This window comes from Bemisia tabaci, chromosome 1, assembly GCF_918797505.1.
Source record: "Bemisia tabaci chromosome 1, PGI_BMITA_v3".
Taxonomy (NCBI): domain Eukaryota; kingdom Metazoa; phylum Arthropoda; class Insecta; order Hemiptera; family Aleyrodidae; genus Bemisia; species Bemisia tabaci.
This window is the reverse complement of record NC_092793.1, coordinates 78,304,452-78,325,253: the sequence shown is the minus strand read 5'-3', so window position 1 is coordinate 78,325,253 and position 20,802 is coordinate 78,304,452. Positions and strand designations below refer to the sequence as shown.

General features: G+C 40.5%; 1 protein-coding gene across 5 annotated transcripts in view; it reads left to right on the top strand.

Moving 5' to 3' along the window:
• Nucleotides 1-20,802, top strand: part of dlg1 (MAGUK family member discs large 1) — a 401,255-nt gene that overhangs the window by 227,944 nt on the left and 152,509 nt on the right. Inside the window, exon 1 of one of the 5 annotated variants that reach the window (XM_072306237.1) lies at nt 8,648-9,347. The exons of the other annotated variants lie outside the window; for them this stretch is intronic. Within the exon in view, the coding sequence (XP_072162338.1) occupies nt 9,195-9,347 (153 nt within the window). The 5' untranslated portion in view covers nt 8,648-9,194. Of the gene's footprint in view, nt 1-8,647; nt 9,348-20,802 lie in introns of those variants that run through there. 5 annotated transcript variants of the gene reach the window in all.

Below are 20,802 nucleotides of genomic sequence, written 5' to 3'. Positions count from 1 at the left end.
TCCGGGCGTTGCCATATCACCCTCGATAAAAAACGAATTTACTGAGACAATTTTGAATATTTTACCTCTAATTTTTCAGATCATTTTGTTTACAATTGAATCTAAAATATATGAAAATTTCAAGGAAAAATATGCAAAACTCTTATCAAAAATATATGTTTTATTCTGAGAAGTTTGCCAACTCTCGAAGGTTCATACGGCGTTCTTCCTTAGCACGGCAGCACAGATTAAGTTACTGAGCGAAATGTTGAGGAACTACCCGAACTTGAGTTGCGACACTACCAAAATTAATTGGAATTGTCCATATTATTCAACAAATTGGGATAGTACCCAATTTTAGGGGATAACCCCTAACACTCTCTTTCCGTGTAAACTTCGAATGCAATTTTTTCGTTTGACACTGAAAGCTAAAATCGCATCGGGTATTAGTAAGACAGGCTAACTGTAGGCCCTACACATTTACGTGTGGATTTTATTCCTATAAAACTGGAATGGTGATCAAATCATACATTTATTTGTATATGTTGAATCCCTTCGGCATCATTTGCAGTCAAGGGCATCACTCAACAATCACCAATCGCCAAAATAATTTAAATCCTGACGGAAAATAAGATTTCAGATTTTCCCATGGTGTATAAGAAGGGTTCATAGTTAAAAGAATCTCAATAGAAACAACACATCCGTAAACGTCATTTCGTTTGATAATAAGAGGGAATTAAAACATGGGTAAACAAGGCTAAAACGTTATAAACACTTGAAGGCAGGATGTTTCGAACTGTTACCAGTTCATTTTCAGCACCAAAAAACACAAAAAATAAGTAAACATTTGAGTTGGTGTGTTGGTGGTCGCTATGTCTGCCTCGGATGTTCGATACTGAATTCCAGCGGTTTCGTAAAAACGGCTGGGGTCAGGTCGCCACTCAATTTTTTATTTATTTTGTGTGTTTTTTGCAGCTGACAATGAGCCTGGTAATAACTCAAAACGTCCTGCCTTTTAGTGTTTTTAATGTTCTAGCCGTGTTTACCCATGTTTTAATCCCCTCCTTATTTGGACCGAGTTTAACAGAAAGGAACCAAGCCACATCAGCCATTGCCAAGTTTGACTGGACAATAAATTTTTTTACGAGAGAACGTTTGTTCGGATTTTTTTGAAAATTTTAGGGAATTTGCTTCGCACCATAGAGAATTTTCACTGAAATTTGCACGAAAATCCGCACAACCGTTTTCATGTAAAAAATTAAATTGCACAATTAAATTTGGCAATAGCTGATGTGGCTTGGTTCCTTTCTGTTTAACGCAGTCCATTTATTCGTAGGTATATTCGGGCTATATTTTTGTGCTTTACCGTTGTTTTTTTATTCATCGATGATCGGAATATCCCGAGGCTGGAGTCCTGCGGTTCTTGGTCCTTAGTGAGAGGAGGAGTGTGGTAGACGGTAGAGGATCGATTTTGCCTGGCCTGGGTCTGCCTAGCGATTCCAGTCATCAGATTGAGCGAGAACATGGCGCTTGGAACAAAGGCGGTAGCAGCTCAGCGGTCGACGACACGCAAACACGAGTGTTCGTTCGGAAGTTTCGTGGGAAAGCTCAACGCCCGAGTTGGTTGTCTCAAGACGCGACAGGAATGGAGAATTCGCAGGTGTCTGAAATTTTGCAATTTCTTGTTTCAAATGAAACTACCAAGAGAGCCGAGCACGAGGATATCCTTGGTTACTAAATTGAACAATGGAGATGTTGCATGTGTGAGGGATTTGCGATTGGACCATTGATTCTTATGTAAAAGTTCGCGAGAAACACGATGGTGCCACTGGTTTTCTCTGAAATCATCTCCCAAGCTCAAAAAAAGCTCTCAAAGTGAGTCCAAAATGGAGGGGATATCCCACCCCACCCTGAGAGTCCACCTCTACATCAAAACAAACTCTCCATGCAAAGATAGGGAGCAAATACATTAGCAGGGTTGCCACTTTATTTGGGGACTCCAAAACTGAAAACACGGCAACCTTGCTAATGTATTTGCTCCCTATCTTTGCATGGAGAGTTTGTTTTGATGTAGAAATGGACTCTCAGGGTAGGGTGGGATATTCCTTCCATTTTGGACTCACTTTGAGAGCTTTTTTTGAGCTTGGGAGATGATTTCAGAGAAAAGCAGTGGCACCATCGTGTTTCTCGCGAACTTTTATATAAGAATCAATGGTCAAATCGCAAATCCCTCACACATGCAACATCTCCATTATTGGAGGAATTAAAAACCTATTCTACTGAATTACATGTGTTTATAAGGGAGATGGTGGCACTTTTAAATCTTTTTTCCTACCATTTTTATTTCAGAAACAAAAAGTGATGAAAAATATTGCGAACTCAGTTCATTAACTGACAAGCAGATCTGCTGAAATAGACCTTACTTGGTCATAATCTCTGAGACTTTAAAAGGCCTAGAGCACGGATTCTCTATAGGCCCGATTTCTGATGATACTTAATGACGTTTATAGATAGTTATAGGATCTTAACGGAATTTAGGCCAAGTAACCAGCATAAAAAACACGTATCTCCCAAACCATTACTTTATGGAGATATAATTTTCCTCAAATTTATAATCATCAATGAATTGCCCCTGTATAATGGCATACAATTCTGCCGTTCAAAGCTGCTAAAGTAAAGTAACTATTCATTTTGATCGTTCATTTACTCTGATTTGAAAAAAGATGAAAAAGACTTCGTCTGCTCCGTATTTGTCAGTCCGATAATCTTGCGCTCATTTCTTTTCAACCAAACTGCATCGAAGCGCAGAGATAAATCACTCGCTATTAACTGAAGAGACAGATCTTTTTTCTTCCGTCGAGCTGATCGCCACGCTCTTCGTAATGGTTTCTAAAATGCGTCATTGTCACCTCTGAATTGGCATAATAATGTTCAAATACGATACTAAAGGCATTCAAGAAACGTTAAGTGTTCAACACGTTTTCGGGGAAGATTGTAGAAGGTTTTTGAAATTGTGCCAGGAGCATTTGTAAAATGTTTATGTCGCAGGCAAATAGTCAAATCAGGCATTTTATCAAATGCCTAGACAAATAGTCAAATATTCTTACTTAGATCTAAATTCTGATTCATTTGCTAATTTTAGACAAAATAATTCATTGCTCTTGTAAGAAGAAAAAAAATCTATAAAAATGTGCGTATTTTCAACGGTTTTTAGCTCCCGAACAAAAGTTCAACTTGAAATTTTCAACTAGTCATAAAATACAGAATTTTTGAACTTGTAACATTCAAACACATTGTTAGAAGCATTTGCAGAGGAAGAAACAAAATAAGTGTGCGGTTGTTTTTCCCAAAATATTGAAAACTTGTAAGCTCTTAGCCTTAATTTTACGAAATTTCGTAAACTGCCAAAATTTGACTATCCGTCCAGGCATTTGATGAAATAAAGTAAGGGAGCTAATCATCGCACAAGTCCTCGCGTAAATAAAAGGTTTAAAAAAACAGTTTTTCACTCACTTGCGACGACTTTTTCCATTGGCAGACGCGTGCCGAGCAAAGTGCGGCTCATCTTCGGTGCGACTGGTGTGACTTCTCAGAAAACTTTGCTGGAAACGCGTCTGCCAATGGAAAAAGTCGTCGCAAGTGAGTGAAAAATTGTTTTTTTAAAAGCTTTTATTTACTTGATGAAATGCCTGATTTTACTATTTGGCCGCGACATTTTAAAGTTGCCTCTAAAAATACACAGCTCTGCTATACCTACGTCTCTGCGATTCGACGTATCCTTAAGGCATCCTTCACTCGTGCAGAGCCTAGGAAAGGTTGAAACTCTCAACGGGAAGTGGTCGCAAGTGCTGTTGCATTGTGTCACGGCCGGGGCGTACTATAGAGTCTCCGGGTTGCAAAGAGCTTATTTGTGAGCATAAAAGTGCACAAGTGTGTAATTTATCTTAAGCGCTTTCTCGCTTGTCGTTATGTTAATTGCATCGATTCCGGCGTCAGCGTTGACGGGCAGGTAGCGCGCGCCTTGATGGCTCGTCACGAGATGTTTCCTGGTGTAGCACGCGCTCGAACAGCCTGCTCTTCCAGACCTCGCCAACAAGTGCCGCGCCTTCATCCGCTACCCAAAAGGAACCTTTGTCCCTTGGCCCAAGACTTTTATCACACGCAAAGTTCCAAGTCGCGTCAAATTGATCCGTATTTTAATACATTGATCTTTATCGACGGTGAAAGTCGGCAATCACATAACTCGGTTTGCGACGTCGCAGACTTCCTGTCATACTTTATTTTTTAAACGGAAAACTACTCAACGGTAATTCTTTAAAACTGCCGTGATTTTTCTTCTATGTGAGAGGAAAATTCTGCAAAAACTTCAAGGAATCATGTCCATTTGTTCTCCTTTAAAAAAATAACATAGTTGCGGAGATTTTCAGACACCGCAAACGAGTTATGTGATTGCCGACTTGCACCGTCGTTATAGTTTTTGAAGTATTACATATGATAATTCTATGTTTTTTAAGGTAAAAAAAAATTCCCCACATTTTTGGACAACATACTGGCTTTTTCTCACGCTCTTTCCCCTCAATACGTCATATGTAATTCCCCTAGAAGAGATAGTCAAGTTAATTGACCAGTGGCGTGTCGTGAATGATCGATTATCGATATTTCTTCATTTAAAGCTAAGGGAAAGAATCGATTATTAAGGTGTTCGTTACGAACACCCTACTTATCAATACTTTTTCGCAGGATTGAATGACAGATCTATCGATGTATCGCAAAGCACGCCTCGCCGCTGCAATTGACCCGGTCAATTGATAATAGAGATTTCCAGGAGTAGTCGTCGAAAAAATATTCGCTGACACGACACAAATCTCATCAAAATACCAATTTTTAGACGATTAATTTTTTTTTTCATTCTTTTCCCTTCAAAATGATTTTTGATGTGGAAATATCATAGCACATTTCAAATGTTCTCAAATTTTGAACAAATTAGAGGCATCTCAACGTGCGTCGATGACGGCGCAGAGATACAACTATTCGTGCTTGATGGCTGTCCTTGTTGCGTCTGCAAAATTGAAGGCGCGACGGCGACAGGCGCGAACTCGCAATGCTCTGTTCTAGGGTTTCAATGAGGTGTCGCTTCGATTCGGGAGAAAAGTTACAAACTTTCTTAGACGTAAAATAATTGTGAACACTTTCGTAATGTTTCAGAGTTATTTTTCAAACTTCTCATCATGTATTTCGTATCGCTCTTGAAGAGGAAATGTGTAGCACAGTGTTTTAATTCATACTTTGTTTAGTGGCTCGTGGAATAAGAAAAACTATCCCGCAAATTTCTGTTTTTAGAGCGCTTTCAGTCGATTCCTCCTTGAAAAAAAGAGGGAATAAGATCATGATGACGCGTTAGCGGGTACACGGAAAAAAAGCACGAGGTTGTTGGATAATATGGGCATTTCCAATTGATTGTGGTAGTACCCCAATTAATTATGGTAGTGCCCCAATAAATTAGGTAACTAACCCACATATTGCGGCACTACCCTAACTTGAGTTACGGTACTATAATACAATCAATTAGAAATGTCCATATTATCCAACAAATTGGGGTTGTACCACAATTTTAGGGAATAACCCCTGACACTTTTTTTTTTCGTGTAATCTGTCACACTTTTATGGCGCGGCAGCTATGTAAGTTTTATCAGTTGATGTCTGAGTGACAGAGTTGGCAGATCCGCTTTTCAGAGTGGAAATGTGTATCCTCTGCAAAAGGCGTGGAAAGTTCTGAGGTGCACTTAGAGAAATCTCCTAGATCCACATTTTGGAAACTCAAATCAGAAGCGCGTCTCTCACGAAAGAGCGATTTTTCATTACAGACGGCCCCGTCGCTCATTGCGTCTTTAAGAACCTCATTCAATCTACAAAAAGGAACTGAAATTTTCAATTTAAGATATCTTTAGAAATACAGTAGGAATCGAATACAACGACCCTCCAGGGACCAGCCTGATTTGGTCGTTATATCCAATTGTCGTTATAACCGATGCACAAATACACCGACTCAATGGGAAGTCTATCACGGGTACGACCAGATTGCACGTCGTTATGACCGATATGTCGTTATAAGCGATGTCGTAATATCCGATTTCCACTGTACATGATTTCGACTCGGATTGCTTCTTCATTTTCATGTGACACCGGACGATTTCCCATGTAGTTAGTCAAGTTGCCAAGCGAACCAGAACCTAACTCAAGTTTTGCAATAGAAATGAAACCGTGGCGGCATTTCATGCATACTTTTTCGTGGCAACGCGGTTTTTTAAGTGCACTTTGTAGCCGTTGACGATTAACGAATCGATAAAGAGAATTTTGCAAGGAGAGGAAGGGCTAATTAACAGTCATGCACAAATCTCCAGTCGCACGGCTCAGAGTACGTAGGGCTTCGCGATTATGCAATTGAATTGGTGGCAGATTTATAACTTTCACCCTTTCCGAACCATTCTATCGTAGCTGACACAAAAGTCGACAGAATGAAATACAGTGTAAATGCTTTCATACACTCGTTTTTCTCAATGCAAGCTGTCGTTTATGACCCTTATTCGGTGCATATTATATAAATATTGTGCCACGCAGCTTATGAGAGGACTGCAGTCAATAATTCTGAATATGATCTTAATTGTAATTTATGTAGAATTTCACACTGTACCAGTTTCCCCCTTTTTCTTATCTTTGTCACTTTCGCACCATCATATACGTATTTCGGGTTCAGGTTCAAATCCCAAGAAGATACATGTAAATACTGGGAAAGCCAGAATTGTAGACACTATCAAGCCTAAGAACGGTGTTCATCAGAAGTTTTTGAATCGCACTTTAATTCCTCGGAAACATTCAAGACTTTGTGTTTACAGCGTGAAGCATTGCACTGAAATAGACTTCTTATTTTGTTTTAAACCTTTTAACTTGCTGAGTATTGATAATATTTTCAGTATCCTGGCAGAATGTTACTTTGCTAATTGTAGCATACTCTCTGAAAATTTCATACAAATATGATTAATAATGTAGGTATTCTCCTGAAAAAGTGATATTGAAGCGAGGCAAATGTTCAAAATTCGGCAGTAGAATTAGTGTTATTTGGTCATTTTACCATCAAAATGCAACCAGACGACTCATTGTTGGGTCATGCGCTACCACAAAACATTCAGATAGTGTATTAATTGTCTCTATATTTTTTCATTTTCTTTCATCTTTACAATAATTTAAAGAAAACATTAGTTACAACGATTATTAGAAAGCCGACATTAAAACTGGAATCGGCTGTTTGAAAGTAGTTGGAAGCTAACTAAAGTTGATCGAAATCCGAGCTTTTGATTCAGACCCTGAAGTACGTTATAGCGCGCTCTATCGTAGGGTAGCTAAACCCCAGGAGTTTCTCGGTTCTGCGTCGCCCCTGCAGAGCGCGGAAGCTGTGTTTTATGTTCGAAGGGACTTCCTTGAGCTTTCGCTGTAGTCAAGTTTTTCCTAAAACCCATGTAACCCTTAAAATAAGATTCTCGCAATTGGAAAAGGGAAATCAATGATCCGATTTTACACATTTTCAAACAACGTTCGGTCTTGGCTCTTGTTAAGGAGCAAAATTTCTTGCCACAAGTACGTTGAAAAGTGAATCCAGTGTGAAGTTTGATTCGAAATCGTGACTCTTTCCGTTTTTCGATAACGTATCAAAGACGTGTGAAGCCTGATCTTAATGCTAATGAGGAAGTAGACTATTGTCCGTGTGTTTATGGAACACCGTAATCTCAACACGTAACAAAACCTTCTTTTTAAGGAATGTTCTGCTCGGTAATCATTTAAAAAGTTTATGGCGTCAAATTTTGATCAAGTAATGATAAATCTATACTTCGAAGTATATCAATTTAATCACATTTCCGTGCCTACCTGTGAAAATTTCTCCTTTTTCCCATCCAATGACATATTTTGCCCTTAGACATATCCATGATGTATTTTTTTCACCTCAGCGAAGTCGGTTTTGTTAGTACCTGAGGAGTTTCCAATGTTTTGCCGCCCTCTAGATAAACGTGGCTTGAAATGAGAGTTCCAGAAACTTTTATCAAAGGGTGAAAAACATAAATGACTTTTTGAGTGCTCTGCGAAGGAAAGAAAATTGCTCGGGAATTATGGAAAGATAACTTTTAATTAACAGGAAGAGAATAGTGCTGGATGCACACTATTATGCAGGGAAATCGAAACAAAATATTAAAATCAGAAATACTGTATTAGAGTAACAAAAATTATTCTTCTCTAATTCAGAGTAACTCAACTCATATTTTTTTATTTTTTCCAGCCTTAATATCGTTGCAGCAGTGGCGTGGCGTGCTTTGCAATATATCGATTCATCTGTCATTTAAACTTTTGGAAAAGGATCGATGAACAGGGTGTTCGCAGCAAACACCTTAATAATAGATTCTTTACCATAAGTTTTAATGGCATGACAATCGACACATCGCCATTTACGCCGCGCCTCTGCCTTGCAGAATGGTTGTGATCCAGCCCTATTCTACCTTCCTGTTTTTCACTATATTCGGGACTAATTTTTAGTGTTTTTTCCCTCTCCATGATCTCAAATTCGGAATTATCTCAGGAAGTGAAATTCGATTTGGAGTACACAGCCAAAAGTCTAGTACGACAAACAGAACGTTGTAAAATTCATCTGTCCTGAGGTGAATTGGAATTACCGCGCGAAGAATTTTTGTGTATGAAAAATACTTACATGGATTTCAATCGGACGTTCCCACATGTCCATCGAAGCGACGTATAAATACATTTTTAAGCGTACAGGGAAGGGGAGGGGAAAGCTGTGAGCCGAACAGCTCGTTTCAAAGACCTGTCCGCGCCCGGGAGCCGAGCTTTTCCGCGGAAAGGCCGGTTAATCGCCGGGAAGTTTCCGAATCAATCGGAGCCAATTGTTCGTTCCCCTCACAGTCAGTCGACTCTGATTAAATCCGAAAGCGATTGCTCCAGCGCAAAACGAATCCGAACAATGCACCCCCCGACCTTAATGAATCTGGATTTTTCTGTAGCCGAGCGCTTTTTACGGAATTCCGAGAGCGACCGACACCGCGAGAGTGCGAGACGGGGAGCGGAATGAAATAGTTGCGCCGCGAGTGGGCGTCGGATATATATCGGCCCTTTGACTTTTTTCCAAGGGATCTGCTCGCTCTTGCGCCTCGACCATGTTGTCGTTGCACGGGGTGGATATGTGCAACATGTGCCCACGCAAACACCAAGACAAGCACTCCTCCAAGCTCGTCCGTTTCCACTCGATCGTCGACACTTACCCAGGAGCCGATCAACGCTCAGCCGCTGCCGTTTCAGCCCGTCACAAGGTAGGCTTTTTCTTTCTCCTCTCTTTCTGCCGACCCCCTCACCGAATTTTCATTTTAAAGCGCTCAGCCGATAGGGAGCATTTTTTTATTTAAACCTGCCTCCGCAGGGTTGCCACAGTCAGGGAAAACCGGAAAGCTACATCAGCTATTGCCAAATTTAACCGGGCAATTCGATTTTGTACAAGAGAAAGTCTGTGCGGATTCCTTTGAAAATTTTAAGGAATTCGCTGCGTGCCTTGCAAAAAATTTTCTGAAATTTGCGCAGAAATCCACACAACTGTTCTCTTGTTAAACTTTAAATTACTCAGTTAAATTTAGCAATAGTTGATGTAACTTGGTTCTTTTCTGCTTTATATACAAGGTCCAATTGTCAGTAAGGTACTTTGAGTAAATTTATTAATTCTTTATATATTTTTTTTGTGTCTTATTTTCTCATCAGCGTACGATTTCCCTTAAGACAAATAACGTGAAGTCAAAATTTTTGAGGACCTAGTAGGGAAATTTTAAAAACGAACACAGCTGGACCGGTGGTATGGTGCCGAGGAACCGCTAATTTTTTGAGCCGATGCTCGTAGTTTCCCGATTCCCGGTCTTCATTCGCATTTCTGACTCGTTATTTTAATGAGCAAAATAATTTTCCGTCCCTTCTAGACCCCTCCCTCTCCTTCTGTGTACCCTCGAGCTACCACCCCTGCTGTCTGCAGACTTGGGCTGTCGCGCAATGCCAACGCGTCATCGTTCTCAGCGACTGAGCCAATAGAGTCACGCCCGAGCGAGGAGACGAACCTCGTTGTCGGATCTTCGAAAAATTCTGTATAAAAAAACAAAAAAGAAAAAGAAAAAATAATAATCAGAAAACCGCATTGGGAAAAATTGTATCATATCAATCAGGACGAGCCATCCTAGTTCTAGAACGATTATTTCATCTCAATTTGATCCCTGAAACTTCCCCGTGTAAAAATGAGTCAGCTTGTTACCGTTTCCACACGTCCGACAATAATCAGACGCATCTGTACAGAAAATGAAGAGGACGTTCAAAGTTTGACTTTGTATGAGATGTATTTTTTTAGCTTAAATTCAGCCCCCACTTCCCTCGGAGATAAACTGCATTTCCTGAAGATTTGACATCGTTCAAAGCCCAAAACTGCGACGCTTTCCTTACATTTGCATTTTGACGTGCTATGAACAATTCCTCGCACCTCGTGTTACCCTTTTGTTTTAAACTCCCCCCTCTCCTTTTTCATCTTCTCTCCGCCGCGCTTTCATTATCTTTAATTAAACTGCCGCTTTATCATGCCGTTTTCTCCAATTTTGGATGAAAGAGTCGAAAACCTCCTGATTTTAACAGCAGAGCATCGCAATTCTTTCTCTTTTTGAATTGTCAGTATTTTTTTAAATCGTGGGATGTGTTGATTAATCCCCAGGAGGGATTCATCATCGTGTGTAGATACATTACAGTGAGTAAAACTGCTGACTTTTCTTTCCTCTCGCTCAATGCAAGTAATGGTTGAAATAAAATGGTTTTGTTCCTCGTGTAAACGTGTATTTTGTCACAGCCTGCTTTTCAGTGATAAAAGAACCGAGCGTCCAATCACATGAACTGAATTGCACAGCCGATAAAAAATTCGCGCACGTACCGTTTTTCCGACACAAATTCTTTCTCAGTGGTTTACAACAAATTGAATCCCAGAACGCATTCTTTGCTGTCAACAACCCCTACTTGTAATTTTTCGTTCTCAAGGGACGTCCAAGTTGCGTTTGAAAACTTGAAGGCGCTTCCATTACTCCAGTGCTTATCGCACTGCGCCGCGCCGCTTTTTGAACAAGCTGTTTTGGCAGTAAAGATTGGATGCAACCATTCATCCGCAAGGGATGACCGTGTTGCATGTAAGAAATTGAAGGCGCTCTGAAACTCTTGTACTAATGGCGCCGCGCTGGACCGCTTGATTAAGACGCTATGGGCCTATAGCAACCTTCAGCTAGAGCAAAAAGAAGATTCGCTTCTTATAGAAAATGACTCAAAAATCACAATGAGCGCATTGGGGAAGTCTGAAATGCACTCCTGACGTCACAATCCGTGTAAGAAGTATGCGTATTTTTTTAAGCCTCCCGCTTCAGAAACTATACTTCGGCATAGTTGAACATTTCATAAGAGGAGTCGTTCTATCCAACCCTTGCTCACTAGGATGCTACACAAAATTCAAAATGGCCGACGCCAACCCGACAAAACACACGTGACGAGACGGGCTTTCAACTACCGGCGTCTTTCTGATGTTTACATTTTCCGTCCATTGATAAAGATCACGATGGTTCCTCCCGATTTGCGCGCGGAAGTGTCAGCCATTTTGAATATTGTGTAGCATCCCAGTGCGCATGAGTTGATTGGAACGACTCCTCTTACGAAATTACGCAGATTTTGAAAACAGGAGTGTACTCAAGATTTTTCCGATGCGCTTATCGTGATTTTTGAGCCATCCTCTTTGCTCTAGCTAAAGTATGCAACAGGCCTAATGTGGCAAAGTTTTATCAACGTTTATCTATTTTTTGATTTTAGTACGTGCTTTACACGGTACAGGCTGGAGCTAACAGAGCACGTGGTAACATAAACCGAATAGTCCGGTTGATATAGAACACCTTATTCACAGTTCATACGACCAAACTTTCTTCTTCACTGTTCAAAAAGTCATCTCTTGCTGTATTTCGTTGAAATAATCAGGAAAGATGAAAACGGCGACTGAAAGGTTTCTCGAATAGTGCGGACCAAACACGGCATTTCCTAAACCGTGATGCTGCAATAAGTACGAGTATCTACCAAGTCCGATGACTTGTGATTCCGTGAGCTCAGTCTGCCTCGCTGGAAAAATCCGGTTTTCAGCTCAATGTTTACCATCACGGGAGAAAAATCTTCTCGTAGCAAATAAATTCTCATGTGTCAATCCTTCTCCCTCTCAAAGCCGTTTTTAATAACGCGGAAACTTCGAACGGAAGTCCAATGCTGAATCGCTCTCCCGGTGTTACCACTATTCGCGAAGCCGTATCTAAGCGAGCGAGCCTAAATCGAGTCACTTTTTCCTCTAATGAACGGCGCGCCAGCGCGGAACGTGCACTGACGCCTACAAACCTAAGGGAATACTTCACGCATTGCGCAATGCTTGAAGTATCCCCTTAGGTTTGTAGGCGCCATTGCCTGTTCCGCACACGCAGCACGCCGATCCGCTCTGTGTTCGGCTGTAATATTTAAACTCGCGGAGTCAGCGTTTTTCAACTCATGATTTTGAAATGTTCGCACACTCTGCATGGATTATTTTCAATAATTCATAGCTCTCTCATGAAAATTCTGACGCTACAATGCGGAACTATTTTCGCCGATAAACCGACACAGTTCCAAAAATGAGAGAGGTTTAAGCCTCATTCCTCAACTAACTTACACCTGCAGAAATTTTTTGCCAGAAATTTTTTGTTATGAAAAAATCCACGCGTTGAGTTGTGCAAAACATGAGTTTATTGGGGATTATTGATCGTTGGCAACACTGATTTTCTTTCATTTAAATGAATGTAAAACAATCGATTTTTGGTGAGGCAACTTGTCTCACCTACAATCGATATTTTTAATGGATTCAAATAGAGAAAAACAATGTCGCCAACTTGCAAAATCGTCCTTGCATGAGTGGAACGTGGGTATTCTTCTTTGAGAGAAACTGATTGTGAGGAAAATCGAGGCAACTGGAAGTCGCCTCCGAATTTGAAAACAGACGGAAACTGCACGTTGGAGGAAAACAAACCTGCACCTTCTCGAACCAGGGAAGAATAAATTCGTCGCCTACCTGACATAAGGGCGTAACTACACTCTGCAATGAACCTTGTCCTCCATATAATTCAATGCTGTTCCGGGCTCATCTCAATGTGTAGTTACGCCCTTATATAGCCAAGCGACGAATTGAAAATAACAATCCGATCCGCTTTCGAACTTCTCGGACGGAGGAATGTGTGCTGTGCTCTTTCCATGCTCACCTCATGCGGGAAGCAAAGGTTGATTGGTTTTCAGTACTCCGGTCACCCTATCCCATCACAACTTTCCATTCAACCTTTCCTTTGATTAAAAAAGTGTTGGCTTTCCCTCTCTTTCCCTCCTTTCAATTTAAGGTCTAGGCAACCGGGAGATACATTTCCGAAATTACTCAGAGTTCAAAATTTCGAGATTTTGGGCCCCTCCTCTCTACACCTTCCGGTACGCGTGAGAATGTGCTGCTGTAGTAACGTATCTCTGATTTTTCAATGTTTGCTCTAAACTTTCAGAATTGATCATTGTTCATAGATTATATTTTTTATTTTTGGTGTGTTATGAACATTGTTCATAGATTATATTTTTTATTTTTGGTGTATATTTCTCGCCATCTTCGAGCTATCAGTATTTCTCTAATTCTCTGAGTCGGACTTTTTTCAAAATATAACATTTGTTTTGTTGTAGCTTGTCACTATTGTCCCACGAGTGTGACTCCTGTGCGACTCATCTTTGAAAGTAAAGTAGCCTACGTTTCCTCTAACAGGAATATTTCTAATCCTTGTTTTTTCCTCTGTTCCAGGTAATGCTCACAATTCCCATCATCTCATCTGGTCGTAAGTACCCACTAATTATTTCCAAGAACCCTCTGCATCGACGAGAATGGTTTCTCTTTTTAATGGTCTCACTTTTTCCGGGGCTGAGCTTTCACTTTAATTCAAGGAAGCCTCTCCAAGCCCGTCACTCTGCTTCACATTTATCTTCCCTGACTTACGACGGCAAACAAGTCTCATTTCAAGAGATCTCAGGTCTCCGCGCATTTTTTCATTTGTTCGAATATTCCCCTCTTCGTTATCAGAATGATGGTATGTGTCGCAGGCGAATAGTCAAATCAGGCATTTAATCAGATGCCTAGGCAGATAGTCTGATAGTTTACGAAGTTTTGTAAATCTATGACGAGAAGCTCTCAAGTTGTCAATATTCGGGAAAATGTCTCGTCAAACCTCAAACTATCCTTGTTTCTTCGTCTTCAAATGCTTTCTATATGTTTAAATTTTAAGATTTTAAAAATTCTGTGCTTTATTACATGCTGAAAATTTCAACGTAAATGTTCATCCAGGAGCTGAAAATCGTTTACAATAGGTACTATATTTCGATGCAAATTTTTTTTAGGAAATTCTTTCTTGTAGGAACAATGAATTATTTCGTCTTAAATTAGGGAAAGAATCAGAATTTCAATCTAAGTAAGAATATTTTTACTATTTGCCTGCGACCGATGCTGATGCATCGTATTTATGCAGTTTTAAGTGCCCGAGGTTGGGTTTGCGTGAGTTAGACATGAAAAACTCATTGCATAACAAGAAAGCTCAAACCCGAAATACTTCCCTTTCCCATTTCACTTCCTTCTCGGTAATCTGTCAAATTCAACCATCAGATTACGATTACTTTGACAATCGTGACTTTACCATTAATGTCTTCCCAAGGGAATCATCACCACCCTCGTATTGAATAATGCGCGAGATTCATCTGCTCGGGCCCCAACTTATTCTTGAAGTAAAGCAATGCTCACCTGCCAACCAACTATCACAACTCTTACTTAAAAATATAAAGTTGAATATTCGCGTCAAGTCGAGTGCGGTAAAATGAGATGTAATAACGGAACAATTTTCAATCAAGAAGTGAAATGGATGTAGAAAACGCCGCACAGTGGATCGAGCCAATGAGAGACGTCGGACATGATTTAAAGACTTCAAAAGCGTATATCTTCACCAATGTAACTTTTTAATGTTTTAGAAGTAGTTTCCTAGGTTTTCTCGTAAAATTTTCTATAGAAAGCACCCCTAAAAATTAAAATTGTGACGAGATAAACGTAAAATTTTATTATTTTTGTGAAAAATGTCTTGTCCGACTTCTCCCAAAGACTCACTCTACTGTGCGCCGTCGCTATTGAATTGAGGCAGAAACGCACGAGTAATGTGATTACTTACTGAATCAGGAGTCTCAATTTGCAAACCAAACAGGCTCCTCGAAGCCTATTAAAAGGGAAAATTCCCTGTCTCGCGAACTAGAAAACGTAGAATCAAGTTTTAATCCTCAATATATCCTTTCTCACGTCGCAACATTGTCAAATCAACGACTTAAACAGGATTTTGAAAGCTCTCATGTCGCGGCATCCTAACCCCGAGTCCGAAAATTAATGAATGTTCCGTGATAATCTTACATTGAATTCCTGTAATGCGTTTGGGAGTAGTAATTTTAAACGGAAAACTACTCAACGGCAATTCTTTCAAAACGGCCGTGATTTTTTTCCTCCGTGCGAAGAAAATTCTGCATAAACTTAAAGGAATGATGTAAATTTGTTCTCCTTTTAAAAAATAACATAGATACGGAGATTCTCAGATACCGCAAACGAGATATGTGATTGCGAACTTACGCCGTCGATATGTGGTCTGGTAGTTTTACCGTCAATATAGTAAAATAGAACGAAGAAAAATGAATTTTCCGTCCTAGCTGGCATTAATGTGTCGCTGCGTTGCGTTGCGTTCAGTGGCGTAGCGTGAATGATCGATTAGCGATATTTCCCCATTTGAAGCTAGGGTAAAGAATCGATTATTAATGCGTTCGTTGCGAGCACCCTCTTTATCGATCCTTTTCCATGAGTTTAAATAGCATATCAATCGATTTATCGCAAAGCACGCCACTGGTTGCGTTGCCGGCCGCGGCAGACAAACTCGCGAAAAGGCGGTGGCGATAGGTTCAAGAGCCCGAAGGCACGGCGGCGATTGAATCTATTTTCGTCGGATCGCAATTTGAATTTTGAGTTTTTGTCCCGGCAGTTTCCCCATAATCGTCGGAGCTCTCCCGCCTTGCTCCCCGAAGTGTTTTGCACCCCCCACTCTTGTCCCACATCCTTGCCCCCCCTCCCGTCCTGTCGCCGTCGCCGATCCGGCGATGGCGTCGCGACACTTTCCGTCGTATCGGGAAATAGGTGCTTTTTGAATTCTGCCAGTCGGTGCGTTCAGTGGCGTATCGCGCTTTGCGATGAATCTATTGATATGTCATTTAAGCGTATGGAAGAGGATCGACTATCAGGGTGTTCACAGCGAACACATTCATATCGATTATAACCATAGATTCAGTTGGGAATATATCGTCGGTCGAATATCTACGCCGCCCCCATTGAATGAGTTTCAGCTTCAGCTTCAGCAAAAGCACAAAGTATAAAAGAAAAATTAAAAAGCTTTGGAAATCATTAAATCAGACACGGAACCACCTTAATATTTTCAAAACACATGTCATATTTTCCTTTAATACATATTTTTTTTTCATCAATTAAAATGAGACTAATCCATGCAGAGCGTGATCTCAAATTTATGAGTTGAAAAACGCTGACTCCGCGAGTTTAAATATTAGAGCCTAACACAACTCGAAATGCGCACAGGCGCCTACAAACCTAACGGGATACTTCACGCGTTGCGCAATGCGTGAAGTATCCCTGTTAGGTTTGTAGGCGCCTATGCGCGTGTCACGCTGGTCGCCCGCCGCGCCGCGGAGTGCTACGGCGTTTCAAGCAACTATTTCGCGACATACGTGTGGCACAGTATTATAGGCGCTCCAACGTATCAAAAATGACAAGCTTCCAAGGGTACAGAGCTTTCCCTGCAAAATAAATCAAGATACTACGCTGCAAAAAGAAAGTGGTAATCTAAAAAACTTAGTTAGTCCTAGCATCCGCTTTTAATAACGTTTAGCTAGCATAATTTTTGAATTTCATTAGAGAACAACGTGACTTGATTTAGGCAGAAATATTATTGATTATTCCGTCAAGAAGATTTTAGTTTGAATCAAGAATAAAATAGCTGAATGAAAGCGGGTTTCTGCTTGATACTTTCTAAGTGACTTTTCTTTTTATCTAAGCATCATTTTTTCTCTAAACCGGCATTATTTTCTTTATTAATTTATAAGGAAATCTTCTCGGCGGTAAATTTGGGCATATTTCTGCTTGAATCAAGTCACTTTTTCCTTCAATTAAGTTCAAAAATCATGCTAAACGTTACTGGATCAGATACTTGGACTTAGCACTACAGCTTTGGACTACAGCTCCCTTCTTTTCGTCGTCACTCGATTTAATTTGCGAGGGAACTTCGTGCTTTTGAAAGATGCCATCAATCATGATACGTTTGAGTGCCTTCAATCTTATATGATACTGTGCAACACCTTCATGTCGAATTAGTAGTTCGAAGCGCCGCGGTACGCCGGCGCCGTCGCGAAGCTATCGTACACAGGAAAAATCTAGGAGCCTTCAGCTGAGGAAAATCAAAAGGCTCATCCGATTCAGGTTTAAGAAGATGGGATTTTCTTGAAAGATAATTAAGTCCTGTTGCACCCAAGAGGTGTAGAGAGTTTTAGTGAATTTTCCCTCATGGAATTGACGCCAAAATTCTCAATTATATATTTGTTTCCGTTTGGCCAACCGAACAAACAAAAAACGAGCAAACCCTCATTCTTCCAAGACGTTATACATTTCATCCAAAAACGTCGTGAGCAAATGTTGTTTGTATTTACATGTTGACCAATTAAGTTTGGGTCTCAATAACTGGTAAGTGGACCAAAACTCCCCTGCCGAAAAAACGCGTGGACTTAAACTACTGGAAAAAACAAGTGTTCGGACAAAAAATCGTTGACGAAATGTCCTATAACCCGATTTCCTTTCTTTCAAGTAAATTCGCTCTCTTCCACTCAGCACTGACCGTTTTATTTTAAAAGTTCTTCTAAAGCTCGAATTCCAGGAATCACGCCGCGTCATGACGAGAGACGGAAATCGGGAATCGATCCGTCCATAAAGTTTGTAATAGGCTATAACTTGGGGAGTCCAACTTAATTCACGATTTTGAATTTTTTTCGACGAAGAGCTTTTCATGTTATGAAGATGAAACCAGGCGCAGAGTGCTCTCAGGAGTCAGCTCTACTGTTCTGCCGTGCAAAGGAAAAACCCCGTATGAGCCTTCAGGCGTTGCCATATTTCTCCTGGCAAATCACTCATTTTCAGGAAATTTTTTGAATATTTGTCTACCAATTTCTCAGATAATTTTGTTTGTAATTTGATCTAAAACTTCTGAAAATTTCAAGGAAAAATATTCATAATTTTCCTGAAAAATAAACATTCTATCCAAGGAAATTTGGCAACTCTCGAATGTTCATACGGCGTTCCTCCTTAGCACGGCAGTGTTCTCCTTTCAGCTTTGGCTGATCTCCTTGATCACGGGTTCCGGCCGATTCAATTATTAATGGTCCAAGTCGGGATGGCGCTGGATCGGAACTATGCAAGTGATCAGGAATATCCGACGGAAATTCCCCGCTACCCGAGTGATGGCTTCTTTATCCGACATGACAAGTGGGCGATGAAGTTCGCCCTTTCCATCACCTCGCTTTTCCAGCGATGCTATGATTGGGATCACAGCAGGCAGTATCGAGTATCGTCAGGCTATCCCTGTTTTTACAAGGTTCCATTAGACGAACCGTTTGAAAGAAGCGAGTGGATTTGAGTTAACGTCATAACCTCGAGAAGGAAATCGTCAAATCACGGTTGAACGTATTGAAGAAAGTTCCTCGTGTATTTGAAGTTATTTGAAAAATAATTCTTCTTGGGCAGCTGGACCTCTTTTGTCTCAACTACCGTCTACAATGAGAGTTTGATTGGAGAAAAGGATTGGCGGATCCAGCAAATTGGCAACATTGTCTTTCTCCATTTAAACCCATGGAAACGTCTCGAATCTTGGAGGGGCCAGGTGCTCCGACAAGAATCGATTATTTAACATAGGTTTAAATGGAGGAAATCCGTTGTTGCCAAATTGCTGAATCCGCCTCTGGAGATTTTATCGCTGTGGAAAAAAGTATTCATTCGAATGGGCAAGGTAACTTCTCCCTTGTGAAAATGTATGTGCCAAGAAAAGTTTCAATTTGGAACGAGCTGAATGGCCTCTGAGTAATTTCCAGTTTTGAGGACCTTTTTAACCTCACATAACTTAACCTAACCTAGCCAAACCTGGCTTAAAATAACCGAACCTAACTTTACAGAATCGAGCCCAATTTTGACGCAAAATTATTTTTGTATGTTTACCTGGTCTTTTGATTGATCCCATTTAACTAACGACACGTACAATAAACAATCAAGTACACAGATAAAAAGTATGACAGATTTTACCAGAATTGTGGTAGATTCTATCATGAGTCTACTTTATTTTTGACACAGTGACACTGCAGGGTAGAGATAATCAGATATCTTGTAGAATTTACCATATTTTCAGAGAATTCAATCTGAATTACCTCGTTTACTACTGTAAAATCCGTTGGTAGTACCTAACTCATACCACTGTCGCTCAATCGATACTTTTTTCACTCAATTTATCCAAACACAGATAAAAAGTATGACAGATTTTACCAGAATTGTGGTAGATTCTATCATGAGTCTACTTTATTTTTGACACAGTGACACTGCAGGGTAGAGATAATCAGATATCTGGTAGAATTTACCATATTTTCAGAGAATTCAATCTGAATTACCTTGTTTACTACTGTAAAATCCGTTGGTAGTACCTAACTCATACCACTGTCGCTCAATCGATACTTTTTTCACTCAATTTATCCAAACACAGATAAAAAGTATGACAGATTTTACCAGAATTGTGGTAGATTCTATCATGAGTCTACTTTATTTTTGACACAGTGACACTGCAGGGTAGAGATAATCAGATATCTTGTAGAATTTACCATATTTTCAGAGAATTCAATCTGAATTACCTCGTTTACTACTGTAAAATCCGTTGGTAGTACCTAACTCATACCACTGTCGCTCAATCGATACTTTTTTTACTCATTGTATCTAAACGCGTATATATTTTTCTTCGAAGAGAAAAAATTATGTCATCAATCGAGTAAACCGCTGGTTGAATTAAAATCGGGCAACGCCAAATGGTGGACTGCGGTGGAAATTGAAGTGCACTGCCTGGAGCCCTTCACCTACGTCCCCCCTCTGTGGGCTCCCCCCTTCCCCTCTCCTCCTTCATCCCGATGTGTCTGCGAGTAAAGTCTCGTTGAGCTCTTTTCGAATAGAAAACGAATTTTCCCCCGCCACAGGACCTCCCCCCCCCCCGGCAGCTCCCTTCCGAGCCCCAACCCTCGCGGCTCCGATAGTCGAATTCTTCTCGTGGCCGTCCGACAGAAGGCTCCAGGAAAATTGTGTCAGATCTCAATGAAACACACGCATTTTCATCTTTTTTTTCTCTCTGTTTGTTTTGCATTATCATCGAAGACCTAATAACGGAGCGTTGAAAGCGGGAATTGAGGCCGCTCTTGCAATTAACTGAAGGTATATCGCGGTAAAAAGAAGCGGTTTTCCACTTGTTTCGCACCAGAAATCTCGTTCGCAAAGATGACGAAGATTATTTGGACGTA